General features: G+C 51.6%; 1 protein-coding gene across 2 annotated transcripts in view; it reads right to left on the bottom strand.

Annotated features, from left to right (window-relative positions):
- The window catches only part of Fbxl19 (F-box and leucine rich repeat protein 19), a 21491-nt gene extending 9693 nt beyond the window's left edge, over positions 1 to 11798 (bottom strand). Inside the window, exons 1-7 of one of the 2 annotated variants that reach the window (XM_021192336.2) lie at positions 11422 to 11798; positions 10111 to 10311; positions 8741 to 8884; positions 8527 to 8613; positions 8228 to 8446; positions 7568 to 7729; positions 6069 to 6580 (exon numbers count right to left, since the gene is read on the bottom strand). In XM_021192336.2, coding sequence (XP_021047995.1) covers positions 6069 to 6580; positions 7568 to 7729; positions 8228 to 8446; positions 8527 to 8613; positions 8741 to 8884; positions 10111 to 10287 — 1301 coding nt within the window. In that variant the 5' untranslated portion in view covers positions 10288 to 10311; positions 11422 to 11798. The remainder of the gene's footprint in view (positions 1 to 6068; positions 6581 to 7567; positions 7730 to 8227; positions 8447 to 8526; positions 8614 to 8740; positions 8885 to 10110; positions 10312 to 11421) is intronic. The other variant, XM_021192345.2, reaches the window with a different exon arrangement.
- Between the last annotated feature and the right edge of the window lie 7225 nt (positions 11799 to 19023).

Below are 19023 nucleotides of genomic sequence, written 5' to 3'. Positions count from 1 at the left end.
GGGGGGGGGGGTGTTGCTCAAGACAGAGTATCTCCGTGTAGCCCTGGCTGTCCTGGAACTCACTCTGTAGACCAGGCTGGCCTCAAACTCAGAACTATTCGCCTGCCTCTGCCTCCCAAGTGCTGGGATTAAAATAGCATGCACTACAGCCATTCAGCTAGACTTCCTTTTCAAAACCAACAGATTTAGTTTTGATTTACTGTCACTTAAGAAGGTCAGGTAACTGGTCACAAGGCACATGCTGGCAGCCCTAACTTCTCAGCCCTAACTGAAGCAGGAGCATCACTCAGCCAGGGAGTTTGAAGTCTTATTGGATAGTGGGGCCAGAGCCTGACACAAAACATAAACAAAGTGGGTATGGTTATGCACACCTGCCAGCCCAGCACAAGGGAGGCCACAGGGAAGAGAGGAGCGTCACAGGCTACACACAAAGACCCTGCCCTAAGGGGGAGGGAAGGAGAGAGGGCTAGACAGACAGACCATCAACCCCTTCTACCCACCCCCAGGGGAAAAAAGATCCCTCACCAACACTCCCTTGGCACTCTGACCTCGTGCTATGTCCCAAGTCCTCCTCAGTGCAGCCTCCACTCCTGGCTCAGGAGCTCCATTCCTTAAAGGCTTTCTGGTCTGTCCACAGTTGGAAAGAAAACCCTAATTTGAGGGTACTCACAGGTCCCCAACTTTGTTTCTATATCATATCCCACAAAAGCCAGACTAGAATTCTTAGCTGCCTATCCAGGTCTCCCCTGGCATCTAGTGCCAATACATTCTGATACGTTCTGTGCGACTGGGAAGGCCGCCTATCCCAAGTCCATCAAGACTCAACTCTAGACCTTCATGTTGGGGAAGTCTCCCCGATTGTTTCTTGGCTGGAGCCAACTCACCCCATTGCAGTCAGCCCCAAGACACAGGGATTAAATCTCAGTGTGGTAGGCAACAACTGTTGAAGTCCTACTGACAGGAGTGTCTAACTTCTTGTGGGCATGTAAAGGCAAAGACACCACTGGGGAAACCAGGATGATAAAGACATGGAATCTCAACTCAGAGTAGGGAAGGGGAGCATCCTACTGAGACAACGGCCGAGACGCGACTGTGAAGAAAGCAGCCTTACTCCAGGAAGGTGGACAAAGGCAGGGGTTTGCCCAGGACATGACAGCATGGCAGCTCTGGGGAACTCACGAGGCAAGGATGAGGACAAGTCGCCCTACCACAACGGTGCTGGTGACTACAAGACTGACATCATGTGTTTACCCAAGGCTTACCACACATCACCTTCCGTGCATTGAGCACTCGAGTGCACAGCATCCCTGCAAGATGTTAATCCCAGCCTTTGTACAACTTAAGGCCCATGTAGGTTAAAAAACAAGTATTCAAGGGCCAGAGAGAGGGCTCAGCAGTTAAGAGCACTCACTGCCCTTGCGGAAGATCCTGGTTTGGTTCTCAGACCCAACATGGCAGCTCACAACTGCTTGGAGCTCCAGTCCAGGGGATCCAACACGCTCATGCATGCCTGTGGTGCACATAAACTCACGCAAGCACACACATATACACAAATTAATTAAAAGCAAAAACAAAACCTCGTTCAAGGACCCATAGGTGACCTGTGGATGGAACCTGAATCCTGACTGGGAAAGGGCAGGACAGAGGTTACCTTGAAGGCCAGAGAGGCTGTAGGGAGGCCGAGAGGGCTGCAAAGCCAGGCTACACGCACAGTCACAGAGACAGAACCAGAGCTGATGAGTGTAGGCTGTGGAGATCTAAACCCCGGCTCTTCCACCTCCACACCTGGGGAGACCTCTCCGGGCCTCCATTTCCCAAGCCATAAAATGGGGTTAAGAGTTGACTTCAAAGGCTTGTAGCACCAACAAAGAACACCATCGGAAGGGTTCACTGGAGCCCAGCATATGTCCTATGTTCAATGGGACTGGGAATTGGTTAAGGTAACATAGAGCCACTGATGTCATTCCAGGGGGAAGTGGGGGTAGGGGTGGGAGGGGAATGACAGCAAAACATGTGGCACTCACAGCACAGAACACACAAGAATTCTTGACTAGGCAGGCCTAAACATCCTCCTCCTGATTGCAGCCAAGCCCACAACCTCCTCCTGTAAAACCTCCATTGCAGTTTCAAACCCCATCTTGCAGAAGCCCCCTGGGGACAGAGTTGGGCCAGCCCTAACTAAGTGCTCTCGGCAGAATCTGCTTCTCCGTGGGCGGGGATCAGAGCTAGTTCTCTGTTGGAAGAGCTCTCTGGGATTCCGGACACTGCCACAGTCCTCCATTCTCCCACCAGCCAGCCTTGACCATGTGCCAGTTCCTTCCTTACTTCCTTTTCTGCCCACGTCCTTGAAAATGGTAGTGTCTACCAGTACATCAACACCTCCTCCACAACCCCCCTGCCCGCCCTTTGCCTCCCAGTTCTAAATAATCAAAGCCACCAGACAGGAAAGCCTGCCACTGCCTGCTCTCCCACTTACAACCCTCTCTAGCTACACCCTCTCCTTCTCTACCTCTTTCCACACCCATTTCTTCACATATGCTCATTCACTCAATACTGTCTCCGTGGCCAATGAATACCAGGCACCTTCTCAGAAACCAGGGACCCAGCGGGACTCAACAGATCAAGTCTTTGCTGCTGATGCCTTTGTCACTCCCTCTCTCTAAGCACATCCAGGTTTCAGATGTGTGTGGCTGGAGATGGGCTCATCTTCTGGACATCAGGCAAATACTCCTCCCAGGCCTGGACAGTGGACACAGTGGACACCTTTGGTATCTTCTATACCTCCCCCATCGACACCCACCGCTGCTTGTCACTCCTTCCATCCTCAGCCTTTCCTTTTGGAGAACCCCTTTTTTGATCCCCCAATTCTTGGGTTACCCTTGCTCTAAGCTCATACTCATATGGTCTCTGCTCTACCACAGCAGTTCTAAATCTACGGGTCCAAGCCCTTCCAGGGTCACCTCAGACCACCAAAAAACACACATGTCTGTTTACAGTAGGATTTATAACAGTGGCAAGGTTTTTGGTTTTGGTTTTGGTGGTTTTTTTTTTTTTTTTTTTTGGTTTTTCGAGACAGGGTTTCTCTGTATAGCCCTGGCTATCCTGGAACTCACTTTGTAGACCAGGCTGGCCTCGAACTCAGAAATCCACTTGCCTCCGCCTCCCGAGTGCTGGGATTATGGTTTTGGTTTTTTTGAGACAGGATTTCTCTGTGTAGTCCCTGCTGTCCAGGAACTCCCTCAGTGGAGCAGGGTGGACAGATCCGCCTGCCTCTGCCTCCCGAGTACTAGGATTAAGTGTGCAAAAGTAATTTTACTGCTTGGGTGTCACTACACCACGAGGAACTGTATTAAAGAGTTACAGCATTAGGGAGGCTGAGTTGCACGGCTCTAACAAATCTGCTCCCTACAGGATGAAAGCTTACGAGTGAGCACCAGCCCTTGTTTTCTCAGGAGTGGACTCTGACTGGCTCGTGAGCTTTTCTCAGACCAAAGAGATCGCACCTAAGCTCTCTCTGCTGAAACTCTCTGTTCCTCCTCTGTGATTCCCAAGCTTCAAGACTACGGCTCTCTCTCACCCAGGCTCCTGGGTCACAGGTTTAGTTACACAGCCAATGAATCAGCAGGTCTAAGCTGTTCTTCTCCGGTCCAAAGGCTTGAACCTAGGACCAGGAAAAGCCAGTGCTCCACTGCTGAGATCCATCTCCAAATTCCTGTCTGCCGCAAGGGCAGTAGTAATGCATGCTGTTAACTGATGAGCCATCTCTCCAACCATCCCCCACCCCACCCCCCTTGTCCTTTCTGAAGCAGGGTCTTTTACCTGGAACTAGGGCTTGTTGATCAGGTTAGGCGGGCTGGCTAGCAAGCCCCAGGAATTCTACTGCCTCTTACGTGGGTTCCAGGCATGAAACTTAGGTCTTTACAATAAATACCTTGAACTCTGCCCAAGCCCCCACCCTCCTCCTTTTTATCTTTTTCAAATGCAGTCCTGCCTCTGCCTCCCAAGTGCTAGGATTACAGGTGGCCACCACTGCTCAGCTCCTAGTCCTTTGCCTAGAGCAGTGTGTAGCCTGGAAGTTACAATCTTTCTGCCTCAGTTTTCCAGGCAGTGGAATTCTAGATGGGCACCCCAAGTCCAGGTACCATTTCTCTTTTCCTTAAGGTCTGGAGCCAGGAGCAACACTGAAGCAAGGTGTTGTGAGTTCACAGCAAGACCTTGTTTCCTCATCTCCTCTCCAGTCGCAAACTGTACCCCTCCCTGCTCTTCCTGCTTCAGAGACCAGATCTGGCAGAGCTTCCTGACATGTCTCCCACTGTGGTCCCCACAGGTCTCTGCTCTGCCCTTAGCTGGTTCTTCTCACCTGAAGACTCCATTTAGTGAGAGCTGGTATCCTCAGGCACTTTGCTGAGTGCTAGGCGGGAACAGCCTCATGAAATCCCACAAGGTAAATAGGACGGGGGGTTCTGTGTCTGAGGTTCTGCATCTAAGGATTCAACCGCCCAAGGATGGAAACATTCACAACAAAACCTGCTTATGGACTGCAGGAGACTTGCTTTGTTATTCCCTAAACAACACAGTTTAGTAGATATTTACATATCATTTGCATTGTATCAGACACCATAAATCATCTAGAGATTGAGTAGATTATATACATACACTGAGTTTGAATGGTTGGTACCTTGGAATTTAGAGGCATCTTAGAGCCAATCCTTCTTAGGACCTTAGGTACAGGTACATTACTATACATCCCAGACTTATAAGTGAAACTAGAGACCTTAAGAGCTAGGAGTCACCACTGACAAAAGCAACAGGCCAGTCGCAGGGCCCAAGTTGGAACCACTATACATCCACTGGCCTCTCCACTCTGCCCACTTCTAGCACCAGCTCTCTTCTGGACCCCATGTGTCAAGCATAGAGCTACTGAAAGGCATGGACAAACATCTTCCAGACTCTATCAGAGGTCGGGTAACCCTCAGCGACTTCTGGGACTGCATCCATTCAATTCTTACAGGGAAGGGAGAGAAGGAAGGAAGTAGGTTAAAAAAAAAGAAAAAGAAAGAAAGGCATGAGGAAGTTAAAAAACTACCCCAAGGGCATAGACTCACTGGAGCAAGCAGTCTATCAGAGGCGTTTGCCTCTGGCTCCTTGCATACCAGCCTTCCTGACTCCACAGAAACCAAAGGCCAAACAGGAGCTCTCCAGATCAGGTCCCAAGGAAAAGGGTGGGGTCTTAATTTAGCCCCTAACTTGACTAGCAAGCTTCCAGCGTGCCTCATCCCCTCCTGGTCTGCTTAGATGTGAACAAAGATAACTCCACCTTTGGGGGGTGGGGGAATAATGTATCTTATGTAGCCAAGACTGGTGTCCAATTCAAGCTCCTCCTGCCTCAGCCTCCGAGGGCTGGAGACAGCAACATTGTTGAAGTCGTGAAGGACATCTGAGCCCTGGGAAAGCCTTGAATTTACTCAGTGAAACATTTCTGGAACATCTATCCTACTGCTTTTGTACTATGCTGGGGAGATGAAGATAAAAATCAATACAAAGTATGAGTCCCCAAGCCCAGGCCTCTGTGTACTCCATTAGGGGAACAGCATGCTGTGGGAGCCTGAGAGAAGCTTGCTGGGAGAGGATCAGAGGAAAGCAGACTTTAGGGGATGACTAGCATTTCTAAAGAAGGTTAGGAGGTAATTGGGGGTTGGGGGTCAGGAGGGAAGGGGTGGCTGGTTCAGGAGGCCAGAGGCTACCTGTAAAGGTTTTCTCAAATGAAAACTGGGAAAAAAAAATTAAATCAGACAATTCCAGAAGATAGACCTCAAAACTTGGCACATGATAACTCTTAACATACATAAACACTAAAGGGAAATAGTCTGGAGCCGCAGGGAGCACATTTAAACTCTTGGTTCTACAGAGCCACTGGGAAGGTTGTGAGCCATGAAAGGATGGACGGCATTACAATATAGACTCAAGAAAGAAAGCCAGGACTCAAGAGAGAACCAGAGGCCTGTACACACCACTCAGTAAGCAAGAATGGTAGCAAGAATGGTCCCCTGACCTATCTGGCTACTCACCAGCGGCTCCAAGTCCGGCAAACTCTCATGCAGACACATAGCTCACGGGGTCCAAGGTGCTGGAAGACACGAAGCCAGGCGGCCCGAGGCAGAGGGTGGTCGGATCCAGCAGCCAAAGGCAGAGTATCAGGCTCAGGGCTTCGAGGCGGGGGCCGCACGACGTGCCGCTCCAACTGTGGAGGCCGTGGTGGTGGGGCAGGGCCCAGGGGCCAGCTGAGTAGTGGCCCCCCACTGCCAGGGCGTATAGCCCGCCGTCCCCCACGGTTCTCCTTCTCGCCGGAGCTGCCCCGCGCTGGCCGCCGCCCATTCCGGGCCTCTCCAGGAGCTTCATCCTCACTAAGTGATGTGCCGGATGAGTCTGAATCCGAGTCGGAGTCTGAGGAGGAAGAGGAGGTATCGGGCACCCGCTCCAGCAGCTGGCACATGCGCTTGAAACGCTCCAGTTTCTCCCTCTGAGGTGACGGGGATGGCGCTGCCGGGCCCTCAGCAGAAGCTACAGGTGGCTTTGGTTTCTGTAAGGAGACAGGTGAGGTTGTGCGAGGTCCTCGAGCGCTCTTTCCCAACCACTCACCCAAAGGAGTCAGCAGAGGGTGAACAGCCCCGGGAGACACGGCCCAAGTTCCTGATTGTTCCCAAACCACCGTCCATCACTGGACTTCAGCTTCCTTATCTAGAGTGTGAAGCCACTATTCAAAGTTCAGCTAGCCTGTGGGTCAGTCACTGGCTCGTGAGCCCCCCAGCACGTGTGTAAAGTGCTGGCTGGCCTTTTCATTTCTGGGGTACAGAAGGGACTCGCTTGACCATCTACGACATGGATCAGCTAGACTAGACAAGCCCACAGTGCAGGAAGCAATTACTCCCTGTCTTGGTGTAGAGCATCCTTGCTCTGACTCCAGAAACGACTTGGCTACTCCTTTTCGGCAGGGAAACTGAGTGTGGCTCAAAGAGACTAGGTGACTTATCCAAGGTTACAAATTGGTATTTGGTGAAGGACTGGGACAGGCAGAACCTTGTATTCAGATTACCAGTGCAAAGTAGTATCAGAATTCAAGTTCAGCCACGTGACCTTGGGCCAGTCTTTTACTTCTCTGGGCCCATTACTTCTATACATCATTGGATTTATCTGTCTGTGAGATGGGAGAAGGGGTAAGGAAAGTGGTCTGTCTTCATCTCACAAATTAGGAAAGCCATTTACAAGTCCAGAGTAGACTACAAGTTGCCAAGACTGTATCAAGAATCAGTGATCTGGCAAGAAATTGAAATTTGGTTCTTTCCACTTAGGCCTGGAAAACTGAGGAAAATGGGCTACACACTAGCCTAATGGCCGCTGGAAATCGGGTTCCTACGACCTGGACCCAGGCTATTCTCCCACCCAACCCCTCCCAGTGCTCCATAGGGACCATGTAGGGGTAGGGCAAGACAAAGTGAGCAGGAAAGGACAGGTCTTAGTCTCCATGACAGAGGAGGGGGGAGGGGAGGGAAGGAGGTCCCCGGCACACCTCCCAGTTCTCGGGAGGGAGCCCAGGGTGGCAGGATGAGAATGCCTGGCTCGGATTCAGAACCCTGGGGGGCAGAAGGCCGGGGCTGCCTGGGTCCGCTCCTCGGAGGAGGCAGGCATCTCCACCCACCTTCTTCAAGTGCCTCTCTCGGCCTCCTTTCACCTACCAGGGCAAGGAGATACAGGGAAGAAAGAGACTCCATTAGAGACCCTGACAACCAAACTAGGGTCCCCCGTCGTCTTCTTGGACTACAAATCCCAGAAGCCCCCATCCTAGGAAGACTGCTCAGCAACCTAACCTTGTAATCAGTGTCTTGCCTTACTGAGCATGCTCCTCAGCTCCCTACTTCCCCCTCAGGCATTTTCTGAGCCCTTCCCTCCGCCTCTATAGTAGTTTGAGCATGCTCTGTTGCTCCTCCCTAATCCTCCGGGTCTCTCAAAGATTCCTGGCCTGTACCAGTTACCCCTCGCTTGAGTTCCTTCTTCATAGTGAGCATGTTCTATCCACAGCTCCCACTACAACTCACAAATACCTCTGGAGGAATCCACTCGGCCTCACTCCCCAGGTCAGGTAGGACCTGGCTCCAAAACCAACCCACCCACCAGGCTACAGCTCCCAGAATCCCATGTTCTAAACCAGCCTTCCCCTTCTGCTCCTCACCTTTTTCCTTGGGGTGGGGGGCTCATTCCCCCCCTCCCTCTCCTTCCGTTTGGGGGGCCCAGGCACATCGTCAGGGGTAGGGCCAGCAGGTAAGGGTCCCTTTCTTCTGGGCAGGGGTGGTGGAGGTGGTGGCTCCTCTGTCAGCTTCCATCCACCCCCTAGGTTAACGCCTTCCTCACCATTGTCAGCCCTGCGGCGCCCTGGACCCTCACCTGCATCCTGGAAAGCGTAAGCTGGGGATGAGGCCCCCAGCTAGTTCCGGATCTTCCACCCTGTCCCTATCTTAGCCCCTGCTTTACCTTGCTTGTCCGTCCTTCCTGGGTACAGCGGGGGCACTCCCAGCAGTTGGGTATCTCGGAATTGATAACACCCTCAGCCTTTCCCATCTGTAGGCAATAGACCAAATAATGGATAGAAGGTGCCAGGATATGCCCAAGGACGGTGTGGTCTACCTCCTTGCTCCCCGATAGTCTACCCCAACCAGGCTACAGGGTTGGTTCCCAGGGTTATCACCTTCAGGCAGCCAGGGTGGACGATCTCGTTGCAGATTGTACACTCCATGAGGCTCAAACTAAACTTCTCTTCTTCTCCCTCCACTGTATCCTCCTTTCCAGCCTCCCCACACAAGAGGCATACAGCTGTGTGTGGGAGCACGGGCTGTTGGGAAAGAAGGGGCATCAGAGACCTCGAATCCAAGCTAGAGGGTAAAGACTCTTCCACATCAGCTATAGGATGAAGGAGGCTCAGAACCCACAGGCCAGTTACTTAATTCGGCAATGGATTTACCCACACTGCTTCTATGTCTCTAAGATGGGGTGAGGGACCTTTCCTTTTCAGGACCATGGTTAAGAACAAGACAATGCATGAGAGGCTGAGACACGGCTACTGTCATTATTATCATTAGCACAGGATTTGGGACTGGCTTGGAGTGGAAGAGACCACAGGCAAATGACAACGCTCGGGACAAGTTAAAGAAGTAACAAGTCTGGGGGTAATTCTAAGGTTGTTCAGAGGGCCGTCCAAGGGTGACTCTGGAAGCCCACAGTGAGCCCAGTGTGAGAGGTCCGTGGAACATGTAAGGTCACAGCTACTTTAGGCCTAGGGTAAAGGCAGCAGTCTCCAGACAATGTGACTTCAGGGAAGACAATGGTAGGACTGAATCATATCAGGGATGCTGACAGCCAGGGATCTAGATCAAGGGAGAAGTATCAGAAGGTGAGGCAAGGGGCTGGGGGACAAAGGAAGGGGAAGGGCTGAGGGGTGAAAGTGCAGGAAGAGTGGCTGAGGAGGAGGGGCGGCTGCTGGGGAAAGGCCATCCTGGCGCCCCAGGCGCTGAAAGGATGAGGGAGGCAGAAAAGAACCCACGTTTCCCAGATAACTCCGGAGCTGGGCCTTTCCATAGGACATTCATGGCTCACTACTATCTAATCTTTGCTACGAAGCAAGTGAGACATTGTACAGGGAAGGTACTTGAAGTTCAGAGTGACTTGCTCAAGGTCACAAGACAGGGGGTCCTGGCCTCAATTTCAAGACACCTGAAGGTGTGAGCAAGACCAGAGGAAGGCAAAAACTTTCTCCCGTGGTAGAGCTGGGTCCCTTTAACACAGATACCTGGGCAGGGGGCACAGGGCAGGGGCTGAGCTTTCTACAGACCTGAGGCAGACTCTTCTTTGTATCCCACTTTTCGACAAAGACAAAAATCAAACATTTAAAGCAAGTCAGTGAAGAAATGCAGAAGTGAGTGTATGAACAGCACCCCTAAGGAACCCCAGGGAAGCTGCCGCTGGACACCCAGAGAATGCTCAGGCCCCGTACTACTGATGGTGCTCTGGGCAAATAGGCCTGAGGTTCCCCGTACCCCGGGCATGAAGTTCAAGACTCACCGCGGTGCACTGCCGAAGCAGGCACGACTGCTTCATGCGCCCGGGCCCCCCAAACTTCTTCATGTCTCGGCAGAAATGGCAGTCCCCGCACTCAGTTCGCACACAGGCCCGGCAACGACGGCAGCGGGTTCGGCGTCGGCGCGCTCCGGCCCCCGGTCCCCGGCTGCTCGACGACATTGGGGGCGTCAGCAACGCCGAGGGCTGTAAGCAGATGGTGGTAAAGTCAGAGAGGCCCTGCAAAATCTGGCCTGAAAGTCTCCTGGCCGCAAGCTCACTGCACCTCTGATGGGGGCAGAGCTTCTATGTCTACCCTCAGAGAAGGTCAGCCTTTTAGAGTGTGTCCTGAGCAGAGGGCCACTCCCTCAAGACCTCCCGCCTGCTGGAAGGAGGGACACTGAGGCCCCTCCTCTAACATCCCAAGCCAAGGTTCCTGGAAAAGGCTTCTGACCTGTAGCTTACCTCAGGGAGCTTCCAACTCACACCTGTGGTTGCCCACACCCCCCATTCCCTCAGACTGCCCTCCAGATTGCAGGGGCACACTCTTTTCTCTCTCTCCCTTCTCTCTCATGGGTACCTGTCATCCAAACCTTTCAAACCCTGATACTCTAGCCAGACCCACTCCATTTCTAATGACCCAATGTGCTCTCAACTTCCCTGGGCTGACACCCCTGAAATGCTTAGTGTCCCCTCTCAGCCCACCCCATACACAAGTCCTCCTCCTCCAAGTTATCCAATAGGATCTCTCGGGCAATCTGGGTAATCTCCCAGATTCCCTGGGAGTCTACAAGTTGCCCTAACATCTCAACAGAATTCAAGGTGGGCTCGGCTTTAGGTCTTCCCGCCCCCATTCACATCTTACCAGCCTGCTTTTCATCCCTAATTGTCTGGAATCCCTGGGGCTCTCCTGCCCATGGAAACCAGATCCTCTGAAATCCCACATGGACTCAGCAAGCCTGGGGGGGGGGGGGGGGTCTCTTCCCAATCAGTCTTAGACCTGCTTCCCCTGGCTTCTCCCTTTCCAAGGACTTCCAGACCATCCACAGGGTATGGGGCCCTCCAGCACTCCGGGGGAGGGGCCTAGAGGGCGGCGACTGGAGGCGGGGTGGAGGGGGAGGTCTGCAAGGGGCAGCAGGGTCGGGGAAGGAAGGCCACTTCCCTAGGGTTGGAGGTTAGAGGAGAGAAGGTTGGAGGAGTTTGGAGCGAAGGGAGGGTGAGGCTGGGGGCGGGGAAGGAAGGGAGAGGCCAAGCTGAGGATGAATGGGAGTGGGAGCTGCCCAGGTCTAGGGGTGAGGAGGAGCCGCGTGAACCCACCTCACACGTGTCCCGGGAGCCATCTCTCCCTTCTCGGCAGCTCCCGGCGGGTCGGCGGCCATCGGCGGCGGGGGGGCCGGGCGGCGCGGGGCGCTGAACGCTCAGAACGCCGGGGTCCACGGCCCCCCGAGGGCGCTCGGCCCCTCCCTCCGGCGGAGGCCGGGACAGCAGCGAGTGGAGATGGGGAGCGCCGGGGGCGAGGCCCTCCCACGGGCTGCGGCGCGGCCCTTCCAGGGGGAGGTCCTGCTCTGGGGGGCTCAGTCCCTCAGCCCCCCCAGGCCAACGGGGGCTCCTCGGGCGCAGGGTGCTCAGCTTTTGCCCGGGCCCCACTCAGTCCCGGGTTTGAGTCTCAGCTCCCCACCCCCACCTTTCCCCAAAGCCCCCGACCCTTAACTGGCCCCTTCCCAGCTCCAACTGCCCAGGGGTCCAGGGAAAGACCAGGGGCCCCCCACCGTTTCCGGGGTTCAAACCCCGCCCACCGCCGGTTCCCGGGGAGGGGGGGGTCGCTGCAACCTGCCCCCCTCCCCTGGGTCCGCCCCTGTACTGCGGCCCCCTGACCCACAGAGACAGGGCGCGCAGAGGGGGGTGAAGGAAGCTGCTCCGGCCCCGCCCCCCCCAGCCTGCACGCGCCCCCGCCCTCCCCCCTTCAAACGCGCGACCCTCAAGATATAAGGATTTAAATAAAATTTGAATAAATCCACTCCTAAAATGGGAGGGTATAAGGAAAGGATGGGGCAGAGGCAGGAAGGGGGTGGGGGCAGTTGGGATGTCTTAGCACCCCTACTCCCCTAGCCTCGCGCTGCTTCGGCCCCGGGCCCTGGTCGCCGCTCTCATCCCTCCTCAGCTCCTTCCTCCTTCCTCCTCTCCTCCCTCTCCCCTCCCTTCTTCCCACCTCCTCCTCCTTTTTACTCCCTCCTTCTCCCAGAGGAACCCCGCCCCCTTCTCCCTCCTTCCTTCACCACCTTTACTTTCCAGGACGAACGCGTGCAAAGCACGACGGGAGTTGTAGTTCTCCAAATTCTAGCGCTATCGTGGGAAAAGTGGGACACTAGGGCCAGCCGGTACTACAAATAAGATGGCGAGAGGGATGCCAATCTAGGAGCCGAGCATGGCGGGAATTATAGTCCAGATGACCCAAGACTACCCGTAGCAGGACATAGAGAAGGAGCGGGAAGGATGACTACAAGCAAGATGGCCTTTTCCCCCGACCCGACCTCCTTTCCAGGCACTCACACGCCCTCTGGTCCACAACCCTCCGCGCGTGTGGTACCTGACGGGAGTCGCAGTCCATCTGCTGCCTTCCCGCTGCCATTTCTACTCATCAGGAACAATGGAAAGGTGAAAAGAAACGAGGACTACAAGCAAGATGGCGATCGAGGGGCGTACACCTACTAAGCCGATCTTATGAAGTGGGATGGGAATAGTAGTTTTCTAGCCTTCCTATGTTCCTTTAAGAATGCCAGAACCGGGAGGATAAAGAGACTACCGTAAAGATGGCAGGATACCTAACCTTTCCTGGTCGCTTCATTCTACCACTTAGAGCTCCTCGCCCTCCTGAACTATCAAAATCCCGCACTCGATGATGCAACGCCAGCCGGGAATTGTAGTCTTCCCTCTCCCCTCTTTTATCTTCTGTCGAGACAATGGAAGTGAGCGGGGCGGGGACTACCACAAAGATGGAGGGTGAAGGAGCAGACGATGCTATGGGATTTGTAGTCCAACCGCTAATACTATTCTCGGCGGATGTGTAGGAAAGGACTACTGCAGAGATGGCAACCTAGTCGCTTGCCCCTCGGTGCCGGTACCTGGTGGGGTATGTAGTCTCTGCTTTAGTTGTACAGAGAAAGGACGCTACTGTTGAAATGTGTATCACCGCGAACACGCCAAATTGCTAGCGGACGGAAACGGAAAGTCTCTTTGCTCTTGGCCTCCTTTTCTAAAGGGCTTGCAGGGAAATGTAGTCCCAAGTTTTCTTTCTCCAGTGGCGGAGAATTGATGTCACCTGTGGGAATCAGTGCGGGTGAGAGAGAAACATTGGAGTGACCTCACCGCCTTTTCGGATGGTGAAGATTTCATATTTTAAAAGAACGCAGCCATAACCAATACTGTCGCGACAAGGGAGGCGTGGTTCTCTCCAAAAAGTATACCCACGCTGTTGTCCCTTATAAAGACTGGGCATCTCGCACACGTTGCTTCCTATTAAACCTTTGCAAATGAATACCTTACACGTGGTGCGAACCAAAGGAAGAAGACCTTGGAATATACAAAATCTTTCCACCTTAGGAAGTCATCAGACCTCAGTTTCTTACCCGAAAGGGGTTATGATTAATACTCACCTCCACGCTGAATTAGCGTTAAAAGTATTCAAGAAAGTAACCAGTTCTGACACGGGGCGTGTGGCTGCAGTTATTTTTTCGAGATCCCTTTCAGCCCAGTCGTTTTGGAAGCCCAGAAATCCATCATGCCGGACAGTTAGCTTCTGCAAAAAGAAAATTGACGAGTAGGCTACCCCCATCTTAACCCCCACCCCTCTTCCGTCCTCATCTGAGTCTTCCAACCATCTCTACCCAGCACTCTTCCCAGGGGGCGCCCTCTCTCCTTTTAACAGGACGCACACACTGACCAAATTTCCTCAACCTGAATTGTAGCCTTTGCGAGCTGTGAAGCCTCATGCCTTGTCTTTTGAGCCTTGGAGGCTTCCGGTGAACGAACTCTCAGCTGCCAAAGGGACTGCTTTATGCCATGTTGATTTCCTCCTGCGCCCTAGAAAAGGCGCAGTACTACCCCAAGCCAACCTCTCTGCTTCCTTGTCTCTGCTGGGGTTCCAGTCCTGCTGGAGACTTGGTGGGTGTGGTTTTTCTGCTTAGGAAGTTAACTCAGGCCAAAACTGTGTCAAGTCACAGTTTGCTAGGACTACTAGCCTTAAGCCAAGTAGAGGCTCCTTGCAGCTCCCGTAACAGTCGTGGTTCCCAGGGAAGTGTCTGTCCATTTTAAATCCACACAGCGTTTCTTTCAACTAGCAAGACTGCTTTCTGGCCTTCTAGCGCTCTCCTTGCCTGGACCAAAGTTGTACTTTTTCATCCATCCCGCGTCTCCACCCAGTTGTTTATCCATCAAGTTCCTATTAAAATCCCACTGCCACAATAAAACCTAGCAATTCCCAGATGGGCTTTGTTTAGTGTCCTTTCCACTAACTTGGAAGCTTTCTGAATGCACCTCACAGGTGTTGTTTGGTTTTGCCATGCTGGGAATCAAACCAGGTATCATTGATGCTAGGCAAAGCACTCTGCAAGGAGCTACATCTCAGTCCCACCTGGAATACTAAATGCTTTCAGCCTCTCATTTGATCTAAGAAGCCTGTAACAGTCAGCCAGGTGGCACACCTTTACTGCCAGCACTTGGGAGGCAGAGGCAGGTAGATTTCTGAGTTCAAGGCCAGCCTGGTCTACAGAGTGAGTTCCAGGACAGCCAGAGTTACACAGAGAAACCCTGTCTCGAAAAACAAACAAACAAACAAAAAACAAATGAACAAACAAAAAAAATAGCCAAAATCCGGTTATGTGCATTTAACATGAGCACAGCAAAATTAGCATATAAAGTTAGTCTTCTAATATATCTTCAAAAATTCTAAAGTCAGGTGGGGCATGGTGGCGCATGCCTTTAATCCCAGCACTTGGGAGGCAGAGGCAGGAGGATTTCTGAATTCGAGGCCAGCCTGGTCTGCAGAGTGAGTTCCAGGACAGCCAGGGCTACACAGAGAAACCCTGTCTCGAAAAAAAAAAAAAAAATCTAAAGTCAGGCTGGAGAGATGGCTCAGAAGTTAAGAGCACTGGCTGCTCTTTCAGAAGTCCTGAATTTATTCCCAGCAACCTCATGATGGCTGACAACCATCTAAACTGGAATCCGATGCCTTCTTCTGGTAGATGTGCATGCAGATAGAGCAGTCATATTCATTAAATAAATGTTTTTTTTTAATTCAAGAGTCTGAATTAGTTTGCATTGTTGGATAAAGGAACAGTTGGAGCTAAGTACCTGCTTCCCTTTTAAACAAAATGAAGTCTACAGATTAAAAGCATTTGGTGTTGCTCTTGCAAAGGATGGGAGTTCAATTCCCAGCACCTGAATCAGGCAGCTCACAACTGCCTGTAACTCAACTCTGTGGCTCTGACCCTTCTGGCCTGAGGGCACCTATACGAACACACACCTAACACCACCAAGATGCACACATGCAGGAAAAAAAGCCAGTCTGGATGCGCATGCCTTTAATCTCAGTACTCCAGGCTGCCAGGGCTACACAGAGAAACTCTGTCTAAAAAACACATAGACAGGGCTGGTGAGATGGCTCAGTGGGTAAGAGCACCCGACTGCTCTTCCGAAGGTCCGGAGTTCAAATCCCAGCAACCACATGGTGGCTCACAACCATCCGTAACAAGATCTGACGCCCTCTTCTGGAGTGTCTGAAGACAGCTACAGTGTACTTACATATAATAAATAAATCTTTAAAAAAAAACCACATAGATAGATAGATAGATACTAAGTAAAAATAAAGCTCAAATACCAGAATTTAGGTTTTGGAAACAAAAAGCACTATACTCCCTTGTTTCCCACAGTCTGTAGTCCCTATCCTAACTGTTGTGCATGATAAAAGCTTATTGAGAACTAAGGGCCAATTATTCTCTCTCTCTCTCTCTCTCTCTCTCTCTCTCTCTCTCTCTCTCTCTCTCTCTCTCTCTGACAGGGTTTTAGTGTGTAGCTCCAGGTAACCTAGAACCATATAGACCAGGCTGGCCTCCAACTCACAGAGATCCTGTTGCCTCTGCCTCCTGAATGCGGGGCTTTAAACGTGTACCCCATCATACTGCTTCTCTGTAGTCAGTCCTTCAGCGCTGAGCAGAGTTTCTGCACCCTACCTACTGACAGGCGATTGCATAGAAGACTCCAGAGAGGATGGGTGTGGCTCAGGCTCATCAGTGGGAAAGTGCTGGGCTCCTATGCTTTAAACCCTGAGCCCCACTGCTGCCACTGGGAAGGGAAAGTGGAAGGAGGAAGGAAGACAACACTTACCTTTCCACTTCACAAGTGAAAATTTTACCACCAGCAAACACAAGCTGTAGAATGAAAACATGAGAGCGTTTCCTCTTACTCCTAATGTAGGAGCGTTTCCTGAGCATTTCCTGAAAGTTTCCTGAGCCCAAGGATTTTAAACCAGCCTAAGCAACCCAGCAGAGACCCCAAGGAAAGAAAGAAAAAGCAAGACAGAAGAACACACAGGAGCTGGAAAGGCTCAGTAACAAAGACCCCCATCTCCAAAGGAAAGAAAGAAAACGCAAGACAAAAGAACCTACAGGAGCTGGAAAGGCTCAGTAACTCGTCCAGCCTGGCCTGGAACTTGCTCATCTAGTCACACCATGTGACTTGAAGGCTTAAATGAGAAAGATCTGTTTTAGGATGTGTGACCTTGCTAACAGAGTGGTATCACTGGGGTGTGTGGCCTTGCTGGAGAAGGCATGTCGATGGGAAGGAGTTGTGGTCCAGTTGGAGGTGGTATGTTACTAGGAAGAAGATCTATCACTGGGGAGGAGGTGTAGCACTAAAGAGCAGGCATTTTACGGGGGAAGAACTGTGTCTGTGAGGAGGAGGTGTCACTAGGGCAGACTTGGGGTTTTAAAAGACTCCCCCCATTTCCCAGGATGCTCTTTGCCTCCTGCTTGTGGATCAAGGTGAGGGCTCTCAGCTGGTCTTGCTGCCAAACCTTCACTCAGCCACCCTCGGATTCCAACCCTCTGAACATGTAAGCCTAATAAAACACTTTCTAAGTTGGCTTGGTCAGTGTTTTACCACAATAGGAAAGTAACTAAGACACCCAGGCTGACCTCCGTTGTGAGATTAAAGTATGTGTTTCCTGCTACCACAACCTGTGGTGCGTTTAATTTTCTCTCCTCCTCTTCTCCTTGAGACAGCTTCTCACAAGGAAAGCCAGACCAGCTTCAAACTCATGATCCTTCTGCCAGAGCCTCCTGAATGCTGACTACACAAGCATGTGGGGCAATCTTTCCCAGTCCTTAGAATGAAACCCGCGGCATTTGCATGTGTGTGGTACAAGCTCCCTACCAACAAAGTTATCTCCTTTAATCTTTAATCTTTGATATGCTGGAGAACAACCACGATAGAGTTAATCAGGCATCCTACCCCTACGCTCCACCCCAGCTCCTGGTTACTTTTCTTTTTTTTCTTTTTTTTTTTTAAAGATTTATTTATTTATTATATGTAAGTACACTGTAGCTGTCTTCAGACACTCCAGAAGAGGGCATCAGATCTTGTTCCGGATGGTTGTGAGCCACCATGTGGTTGCTGGGATTTGAACTCCGGACCTTTGGAAGAGCAGTCGGGTGCTCTTACCCACTGAGCCATCTCACCAGCCCCCTGGTTACTTTTCTATAAGAGTAAGATATGTGATGAAGGAGCATAGCTATGACCTCACACACAGGGGGAGATGAGCACTGAGCATTGGTTTGGTTTGCTCTGCCTTGCTGTTCTTCGCTAATGATGTGCATGTATTGGTTCACCTTACATAGCGTTATTAAATTCAACTTGTGGTCATGCCTCCATTGAGAGAAACCTGCTGAAGAAGAACCGCTTGTGAGGTTCCTGCAGCAGCTTGCAAATTCCCTGGCCTCTCTGAAAGCCAGTTGGTGAGCCTGGCAGTTCCTTCAGGATTGAACTACAGCTGCTGGTTTGCGCCTAGTGTCTGCCTGCTGACTTTTCTTTTCCACTGCTTCTGCTGGGTGGTGGGCTAGAGGACAGGTTGAACCCTTATTAAAAGTGGGTTGCAAAAACTTTTATCTCTACAGATCTCTGAGTTTGAGGCCAGCCTGGTCTTTATAGTGAGTTCCAAGATGGTCAGGACTATGTAAAGAGGTCTTGCCTTTAAAAAAAAGTGAAAAGTTTGGGGAGCAAAAGGATGACACAGGCCGGGCGTGGTGGCACACACCTTTAATCCCAGCACTTGGGAGGCAGAGTCAGGCAGATTTCTGAGTTCAAGGCCAGTCTGGTCTACAGAGTGAGTTCCAGGACGGCCAGGACTACACCGAGAAACCCTGTCTTGAAAAACCAAAAAAAAAAAAAAGATGACACAGTAGGTGACAGTGCCTCAGCACAATCTGAGTTCAACCCCAGAACCCAGAGAAAGATTTGGAAGAAAAGAACTGACTTGACAAAGTTGTCTTCTGGCTTTGAGACCTACACCATGGTGTGGACATGCCACCACAATGATAAACAAGTAACTTTCTGGGAAACCTTAACACATTAGTGCACATTGGTTGGGGAAAGAACATTGCTACTGCATTAAGTGAATGGGTACTAATTTGTCTTCTTCCACATCGGAGCCCTCTGAGAGCTTACATCTGCTGCTTGCTGCTGCTTAAGGTTCTGCTTCTACTACAATGACAATTTTCACTCATGTTAGCTTAGCAGGATCCATTGGGGGCTTGCTGTGGCTGGCTGCCTCCCAGCCCCAAGTTCCTCATTCTTTACCTCTTTCTCTTTTTCCCCTGTCTCACTTCAAGTTTTTTTTTTTTTTTTTTTTTTTTTAAAGATTTATTT

The sequence above is a fragment of the Mus pahari genome, chromosome 1 (assembly GCF_900095145.1).
Source record: "Mus pahari chromosome 1, PAHARI_EIJ_v1.1, whole genome shotgun sequence".
Taxonomy (NCBI): domain Eukaryota; kingdom Metazoa; phylum Chordata; class Mammalia; order Rodentia; family Muridae; genus Mus; species Mus pahari.
Note: the sequence above shows the minus strand (reverse complement) of the source record. Positions and strands in the feature narration are given on the sequence as shown.